We start from the raw sequence: 9458 nt of genomic DNA, 5'->3' as shown, positions 1-9458 counted from the left end.
GCAAATTAAATAGAATGAAGGGCCATATTGGTGATCAACATCAAGATTAAAGAGATTACTCGGATTCTCGCAGTGCACGTGATTTTTCCAAGCGAGAAAACGATCTCGTTGCAAATAAATTAAGTTAAGCGAATGCTTTTATTGCTGCATTTTGGTGAGATCTCTATAACAGATTAAATATAAATAAGTCTTTAAATTCATCTACTTGATGTCGTGATGCTGCTGCGTCAAATAGTGTTGCTCCTACCCACGCTTGAATTTAATAAAGTAGATTATACCCAACCACGCATTTAGACTAATTGTGTGAGTAACAAAAACAAACCATTAAGAGGGCTCGTGGAAAGTGTGAGAGAATTTTTTACGTTAGTAAAAATGTTTAAAAGCTCTTATGGAGATCTACAGTGAGTTTGCAGTAATCTTTGTACTCGATCGCGTCAAGATAAGTTTTGATTCAACACTTGATGATTGCTCTTTCTCCATTGAAAACAATTATTTAGGAAAGGTTTCAAGACACTTTTTATTGTTGAGAAAAAATGAAACCAGGCTTCCTCGTTGTTATCAAATTCGTCGTTTTTAATTCTTGACCAGTTCCGATGTCAAGTACGTCCTATTCATGAAGCAGTTGAGGCTTGCTCCAAAGACCAAATGCGACTTTTTATTGTTTCCAGCTACTTCTTACAATTAGCCTTATAGCAGGTATAAAACAGGCATATGAGCATTATAAAAATTTCAACTATTTGAAATTAGAAAAACACTGTGTTGTTTAATTTCTATCAATGATCATATCAGGTCTTCGATGAATGAAAGCGATAAGTTATATTGAATAGTTTTCCCACAAAGAGTACTCTGGGTGAGGACGAACACGAACAGCTAGTCCTAATCACAGATGTTGTATTGGATCAGCGTCAGCGCACAAAATATCAATTATGCATTTAAGGGATAAAAATTTAGACTGAGAAGTATATGAAGAGAGGAAGACAGACTTTCCTTGCAATATATATATATATATATATATATATATATATATATATATATATATATATATATATATATATATATATATATATATATATATATATAGCTATGCAGTACCCCGTCTTTCAATTTAATTCTGGCAACTCAAAATTTGACGAATAATGATGTAATGGGAATTTTGGTCCAAAAACCTATATTGTTAGTTAATCTAAATAAGAACAATCATAATTCGATTTTAAATATTTATCTATTTATTCTGTTTGAAAGTAAGTCTTGTACAACCATGGTTTCCAAACCATGAAAACACGAACAATAAACGATCACTCAAAAAATAAGTTACATGCTTCAACAGTTCTGATTTGAGCACTTAACCCAGGTAGGCACGGCCGTAGGCGGGGGCGGCGTAGGCGGCGTGGGCGACGGGGGCGGCATAAGCAGCAGGGGCATAGGCACGGGCGTAGGCGGGGGCGGCGTAGGTAGCGTGGGCGACGGGGGCGGCAACGACGGCCTTGGCGACAGCGGCCTCCTTGTGCACGACGGCGTTGAATCCGTTGACGGAGTCGGCGGTGTAGTCGACGGTGCGGCGGGTGCCGTCAGCCTCGATGAGGGAGTAAGAGCCCTGGACAACATCACCGTCGCGGCTCTCGTGCTGCTCCTTGTTGTCGCCGGTCAGGGCGTCGGACACGGAGTAAGCGAAGCTGCAAAAGAGTGGATATGAGTGCCAAAATTCATCAAGAGCCGGGGGTGGTTATACCTGTATTGGGGGTGGGCGTCAAATTCGGCGGGGACGGCGACCTTGGCAAGGGCGGGGGCGGCATAAGTGCGGGCAATGGGGGCAGCATAGCCGTAAGCGGGGGCAGCATAAGCGGCACGGGCGATGGCGGGGGCAGCATAGCCGTAGGCGGGGGCAGCCGCGTAGCTATAGGCAGGGGCGGCGGCGTAGGTGGTCAGCGCAGGGGCGACAACACCGGCGGAGGCGGCGGCCACGAGGGCGGAGAGGGCGAGGATCTGTGCAGATTGAGAGAGAGAGAGAGAGAGAGAGAGTGATGAGCAACATTAAATATTGGTGCAAAATTAGCCTCGATATAATCCAGGGGTTATCTCGGCTCTTTTGCGGAGCGGACACCTACCTTGCTGAACATGTTGAGCTTGTGAGTTCAAGTGTGATCGGTATTGGACGCGGCTCAGTATTTATACCAAGAAATTTTTCAGAGTGAAGAAATGCCCTCGTTTATTCGGCTTAAAGAAAGGGAGTTGGCCCTTGAGTTTGTAACTTGTCTAGCGGCTGCGGCACTTGCCACGCGAAGCGTTCCAATTTATTCCCCCTTTCTCTCAACGCCTCTATATATTACGCGTCGTAAAAATGGGCGGAATTTTCAGACCAGTTCAGTTCCAGCTATTTAATTACTAAATTGAAGTGACACATATAGCTAAACTATAGTAATTCAGTTTATTTTAATTTGTAAAATATCTGTAGACGTAAGTATTTCAAGCATATGATAATTCTTTAAACGCAACCCCCCAGAAAGTAATGAGGTGTGTATTATTATTTTTTTGTTTGTACTAAAATTTTCTTTTTAAAAGAACTGGTTTATTTTATTTTTTTAATTATTATTTTTTTTAAAAAAAAAGATAGTTTAATTCAATATTGTTTTGAAATAAATATGGGATTAAATATTTGGCGCTCAAGACTGATAAACATTCAATAGAAATATGAATAGCGTAGAGTTAATAATTGCTAGATGTCAAGAAATGCAGATGCACTCGAGGTTGTCATCAGTGTAAGTTAAACAGCTTCCTTGGTGTATAGCGAGCAATTTTTTCAAATGCCCTGCAGAAGCAGGGCATTTCTCTAAAGATATGAAAAATAAACAGACTGCATTACAATGTGTAGGCTGCTCTTAATTTCAACGGGATAATTAAATATTATTTTTTTCACTGAAGGCGAGTTAATATAAATGAGATAACTTGTGTAGCTTGGTTAATCATTTTTGAGAAAAGAGAAACGAACTAATGATGTGCTTTTAAGGATTTAAGAAACGCAGTCATCTTCCACGGGCGTGTACGTTTTGTTCCATTCATGAACACTATATTAAATGAATAATTCAAGCTGCGACAGACGTGTCTCGTGATCATCGCATCTCTGTGAAAGTTTGTATGGTTAAACTTCCTTCCAATGTAAATTAAATAAATAGGTGGATTTTTGGCGAATTTTTTTAAAATTTTTTTAACTATAAAACCAGTGCAATAAATGAGCAACATTTCATTGCGTTGTTGGCATTGGATATAATAATATGCTGAAATAATTTTTTTATGAAATTGTTTGTTCCATGAAACTTGGCCAGCTTGGCCTAATTACCTAGTAATTGGGGAAACTATATAAGCATTTGATTTAATGTATTTTTAGTGATATATTTTATCATAACCTGACACGCAGCACACTGTTCTCTCTCACTTTACTATTACTACAAGTTCATTTCATTTTCATACAGGGCATTCCAATTTCTAATTGTATTTAGTATAATTATGAAATTTATATATAGATGTTTATTCTCGCTTATACACAAAAAAATTAATCAATAAGACAAGTCAGAAGTAAAAATATATAAACTTTTCAACTATTTTTATTGGTTGTGTTTTTTGAGAGCAGCTTTGATTCTTTGTTGGGACGATTTCCCATCTTCAGAATGATGATGACCGTAGTTTATAAACGATCGACTTGTGTGCCCAATAACTTCACCGGTCGAAACACAAAAGACTGGTTAAAGTTGCAGAGAATCCTAGTCTAGTAGAGAATCACCGCCGCGCGCTGCATCCTCGCAAAGCAGGGCTTTGATTAAAACACTTGACACTCGTTCCGTGAAGTTGATTCACGCATTATAGAGAGGTAAAAAACACCAATTAGCGAGATGGAGTGCTATCGCACGCATCAACAAGTGGCATTGTTCGTCATGCGGTAGTGAGAAAACATGAAGTAGTGGCAATTGAGGAGTTGATTATTTAACATAAATTAGTGTAAATGGAATACAGAATCTGATTAAGATAACGCCAAAAAAGGTAAATTTGATCTAATAAATCACATGATTATATTGAAAGACCCAAATGCAATGTAAGCATTGACGTGTATTCTCGTAACAGAGCTAGGTGTGAAAAATATAATATCAATTAATTAAAGTCATAACGTTTTAAGAAATTAAAGGAATTTTTATTTAAAAATCGGGAAAATGTTTTGAATGTAACACTTTTTATTCACTTTGAATGCAAGTCTTGTACAACCATGGTGTTGAAACCACGAAAACATAAAAAATGAACAATATATCACTCAAAAATAAATTAATATCCCACAGTTCTGATTTGAGCACTTAACCCAGGTAGGCACGGCCGTAAGCGGGGGCGGCATAAGCAGCAGGGGCATAGGCACGAGCGTAGGCAGGGGCAGCGTAGGCAGCGGGGGCGGCATAAGCCAGAGGAGCGGCGACCTTAGCAATGGCGGGGGCGGCGACAACAGCCTTGGAAACGGCGGCCTCCTTGTGCACGACGGCGTTGAATCCGTTGATGGGGTCAGCGGTGTAGTCGACGACGCGACGGGTGCCGTCGGCCTCGATGAGGGAGTAAGAGCCCTGGACAACATCTCCCTGGCGGCTCTCGTGCTGCTCCTTGTTGTCACCGGTCAGAGCGTCGGACACGGAGTAAGCGAAGCTGCAAAGGGAAAGGGGTTGGTTTAATATTCAAATCTGAATTTAAATTCAAGGGTGGTTTTACCTGTACTGAGGGTTGGCGTCGTACTCAGCGGGGGCAGCAACGACAGCCTTGGCGACGGGGGCGGCATAAGCCAGGGGAGCGGCGTAGGCAGCGCGGGCAAGGGCGGGGGCGGCATAGCCGTAGGCGGGGGCGGCATAGGCGGCACGGGCGATGGGGGCAGCGTACGCCGAGTAGGCGGGGGCGGCGGCGTAGGTGGTCAGCGCGGGGGCGACAACACCGGCGGAGGCAGCGGCCACGAGGGCGGAGAAGGCGAGGATCTGTGCAAATTTGAGGGTAAGTTTTGAGAAAAATTTTAAGTTGGAGCAAATTTAGCCTCGATATAATCCAGGGGTTATCTCGGCTTTTTGCTCGCGGAGCGAACACCTACCTTGCTGAACATGTTGAGCTTGTGTGTTCAAGTGTGATCGGTCTTGGCCGCGGCTCAGTATTTATACCATGATCGATATTCTGCATTTCGCAGAGTGAAGAAATGCCCCGGTTTCGGCCTCAAGAGAGGGAGATAGGTGGCCCTTGGATTTGTAACTTGTCTAGCGGCTGGCACATAACTCGCTGCGCGTTTCAATTTATTTCCCCCTTTCTCTCGATGTCTTTACATTACAATAATTCTTGTACTTGCTGTTAAATTAGATGGATTGCTATGATCAGTTTGGATCAACTGACCGATTATTTACAAATTCAAGTGACACAGACTCAGGCGACACAAATTTACAGATTCAGAGAGTAAAAATAAAACCCATTTTTCTGCAAAAAGTCGTTGCAAATATTCGTTGCAAACATCCAAAACTGTTACTTCCTCTCACGCAATGGTGCTGCAATAAATATTGGCGTGTAATGTTTTTTAATTTTAATTGCTAGTCCAGGTCTTTTTTCTTCAAAAGCAATGTTTAAAAATGTTGGGAATCATGATTTTTTTTAATGCACTCTCAACTTTACTTAATTCAAGTGTTTCCCATGATACAAATCAAAATAATAATTTGTATAAAAATAATTCACTTCTTAATAATATGATAATGTTAACGTAAACCATATGCTGCGATAGGTGTGAATCGACTTCTAACTAATGACCTCTAGGTGTTGTCCATCCCAGAAGAGTGAACCCGATTATGAACTCATTTAAATTTCGGTTGGCCAAATCAGCATTGCTGTTTGTAATATACTGACATTTTTAGAACCTTTAAAAAGCGGAGAACGCATATTTAATAAAAGCGAAATATTTAATTATCTCTTTCTTCTTCGAACCACGTATATATTTTCACCAAAGGAGCTAGCGTAATTTATTTAATTTTAAGTGGCCAATGTTCCAAGCACTGAATTCTTACTAATGGATATCTTTTGGAGGAAGCATGCATGGTCTACAAAATTTAAAAGGTTCCGAATTTCGAGGAAAATATTTTAAAAGTTGCAACCCCTAAAAAACATGAATTTTTAGATTGTATTATAGTCTACCTCTCAAATTTCAAATTTATGTTGAATGCTGATTTCCAAATTGAGGACCTTGATAACTATTGTAATACCATTTTGACAATTCTAGGATAGCAGCGCCAGAGGTGAAAAAGGCAGGCTGAGTCAGCCTTGGTTTGGCTCAGACGGTTTTATTTTTCGGCTAGATTTAATGCTTTTGAGAGCCCTCTCGGGGTTCTCATTGCTAAAAGGGATGAAATTTGGAGCATTGATGTGTTCTGATGAGCACATTTTGTATCTAATATGTATTTCATATATTTAATTGAATTTCGACATTTAATATCGTTGCAGCATATCTTGAAAGAGTCCAGTCGATTCAAAGAAACTGGGCCAACTTTTATGAACTATCTAAGAAATTGTCTATGACATTTACGGACTTGACGCAAGTTGACTGTTCTGAGGCTACACTTACTTCAAATTCTACACAACAACATTGTATACTCACTTTAAATATATCGAGTTCTTTTTTTACAGTGCGTCCAAATAGATTTCATAATAGGTTTTTTTTAATTTTTTTTATGTTCATTTTGAAAGCATTTCTCATTTCTTGAAAAAGAAAGTGTCAAGCATTTTCACACTTGAGTTGTCCCGTCTATTAGACATTTTTTTCACAATTATCATAAAGCTAAATTAACTTATTTATGATAAATTTCAAGTGTATAATTGCTAAATTATTTGAATTCTATCGAACAAGCCACTGAAGGATTATTAAAAAAATTGACATTGAGTATATTCTCGTTGCCAATAGCGACCATTTATTTTCCGACTAGTTTTGGTTTATCTGAAGCCAAATATCATGATCAAAATATAAAATGAAACCAGAATTCCATTATTAATTAATGGTTTATTTAACGCAAAATATGCGTGCAACACTCTACATCAAACGGTTTATCAATTTTTACATATTTTTGCTGCTTCTCTCAAAGTAAGTGTACAGAATTCCAATATTTAATTTTTTTCAAAATATTTCAGATTGAGCTGCGTTTTTAACTAAGAAACCCCACAGAATATGCTTTTCCATGGTACGATTATCGTTTTAGTGTGTCTAATTATCGCAGGTTGAATTTGTTAGCAGATCTTGGCTGAATCTGATTTTTAGGTGCGATGCAGTTTCTCATTTTTAGAGATGCAGCCTTCCTTTGATGGACCCGCACTCAACTAGTGTGCTTTAACCCAGGATGCGCAGATATTTTCAGTCCAGAGGATGACCACCGCCTTTTATTAAAACGCTTTAAAATCATATCGTGAAGGTGATTCACGCACGGTGGGAAGATAAAAACATGTATTAGTAACGTAGAGAGATTTCCGCACACCTCTAGCTAGCATGAAGCAGCTAGAGTTGAAAGGAATTGAGAAGTGATGTGTTCAAAGTAAATGTGCATAAATGGTATTCAGGTGGAATTATATACCAAACACTAATACACAAAAAACTCGGAAAATCAGATTTTTTATAAAGGGTTTTATGAAGACTTGTGTGAAATGTAACTACATATGTAGATACTAACTTTGAAAAGAACAAAAGAGATTGCATTTATCATAACTATTTCCTTGAAAAAACTAATTTTACACGTAAGGATTGTTTCACAGGCAGCGATGGATTTGAATTTGAATAAAAATATAAAATATCGGTTGTGTATTTTACTCCATTTATTCACTTTGAATGCAAGTCTTGTACAACCATGGTGTTGAAACCACGAAAACATAAAAAATGAATAATATCACTCAAAAATAAATTAATCTCCAACAGTTCTGATTTGAGCACTTAACCCAGGTAGGCACGGCCGTAGGCGGGGGCAGCATAAGCAGCGGGGGCGGCATAAGCCAGAGGAGCGGCGACCTTAGCGATGGCGGGGGCGGCGACAACAGCCTTGGCGACGGCGGCCTCCTTGTGCACGACGGCGTTGAATCCGTTGATGGGGTCAGCGGTGTAGTCGACGATGCGACGGGTGCCGTCGGCCTCGATGAGGGAGTAAGAGCCCTGGACAACATCTCCCTGGCGGCTCTCCTGCTGCTGCTTGTTGTCGCCGGTCAGAGCGTCGGACACGGAGTAAGCGTAGCTGCAAAGGGGAAGAGGTGGGTTTAATATTCGAAAATGAATTTAAATTGGGGGTGGTGGCTGTTTACCTGTACTGAGGGTTGGCATCGTATTCAGCGGGGACGGCGACCTTGGCGAGGGCGGGGGCGGCAACGACAGCCTTGGCGACGGGGGCGGCATAAGCCAGAGGAGCGGCGTAGGCAGCGCGGGCAAGGGCGGGGGCGGCATAGCCGTAGGCGGGGGCGGCATAAGCGGCACGGGCGATGGGGGCAGCGTACGCCGAGTAGGCGGGGGCGGCGGCGTAGGTGGTCAGTGCGGGGGCGACAACACCGGCGGAGGCAGCGGCCACGAGGGCGGAGAAGGCGAGGATCTGTGCAAATTTGAGGGTAAGTTTTGAGAAAAATTTTAAGTTGGAGCAAATTTAGCCTCGATATAATCCAGGGGTTATCTCGGCTTTTTGCTCGCGGAGCGAACACCTACCTTGCTGAACATGTTGAGCTTGTGTGTTCAAGTGTGATCGGTCTTGGCCGCGGCTCAGTATTTATACCATGAGCGATATTCTGCATTTCGCAGAGTTAAGAAATGCCCTGGTTTCGGCCTGAAGGGAGGGAGGTGGCCCTTGAAATTGCAACTTGTCTAGCGGCCGGCACTTGCCATGCGTTGCGTTCCAATTTCCCCCTTTCTCTCGACGTTACAATTCTTTCACTGGTATCTGTCGTTCGATGGGCGGGTTGTTCCGTTAAGGTTGGGTCAATTTTCTGCAACCATATGGCTAAATTTCAGCAAATTATCAATAAAGTTATCAGTAAAGGTTTTTTTATATTTGGTTGCAATCATTGAAGCTTGTAGATTTTAAAATATTTACTCCTTTTTAGGCAGTTGCTCAGCTGAAAATTCCAGCGTGCATCTGTATTAGTTTGTTTATTGCATGTTGACTTAGAGTTTCCTTTTGAATAAAATTATTTTTGAGTTGGCATAATCAGTTTATTTTTGAGAAGTGAACACAAAATATTTTGTTGACGATGCTATAATTAAACAACGAAAAATATGTCAAGAGATGACTATTAAATGTTTATTCTAAAATCGATTGATTCAAACAGATAGTGCAGGAGCTATTTTACAAGGAGCTATTTTACAAAGTAGTACTACACGCTGCTCCAGTTTGATATCTCCTGTTTATCAGACAACTTCTTTCCTATTGACGGCAAGAAAAATGAATAAAAAT

General features: G+C 40.7%; 2 protein-coding genes across 2 annotated transcripts; both read right to left on the bottom strand.

Annotated features, from left to right (window-relative positions):
• Positions 1-1203: 1203 nt before the first annotated feature.
• LOC135939901 (larval cuticle protein A3A-like) lies at positions 1204-2239 on the bottom strand. The gene is made up of 3 exons (XM_065484511.1): positions 2106-2239; positions 1730-1983; positions 1204-1673 (listed from the first exon to the last, which is right to left on the bottom strand). Exons 1-3 carry the CDS (start codon positions 2115-2117, stop codon positions 1343-1345), a joined length of 597 nt encoding a protein of 198 aa, XP_065340583.1. The 5' UTR covers positions 2118-2239; the 3' UTR covers positions 1204-1342.
• Positions 2240-4200: 1961 nt separating this feature from the next.
• LOC135934660 (cuticle protein 19.8-like) lies at positions 4201-8835 on the bottom strand. The gene is made up of 5 exons (XM_065476570.1): positions 8714-8835; positions 8323-8603; positions 7964-8255; positions 4738-4994; positions 4201-4674 (listed from the first exon to the last, which is right to left on the bottom strand). Exons 1-5 carry the CDS (start codon positions 8723-8725, stop codon positions 4338-4340), a joined length of 1179 nt encoding a protein of 392 aa, XP_065332642.1. The 5' UTR covers positions 8726-8835; the 3' UTR covers positions 4201-4337.
• Between the last annotated feature and the right edge of the window lie 623 nt (positions 8836-9458).

This window comes from Cloeon dipterum, chromosome 1 (assembly GCF_949628265.1).
Source record: "Cloeon dipterum chromosome 1, ieCloDipt1.1, whole genome shotgun sequence".
Classification (NCBI taxonomy): domain Eukaryota; kingdom Metazoa; phylum Arthropoda; class Insecta; order Ephemeroptera; family Baetidae; genus Cloeon; species Cloeon dipterum.
Note: the sequence above shows the minus strand (reverse complement) of the source record. Positions and strands in the feature narration are given on the sequence as shown.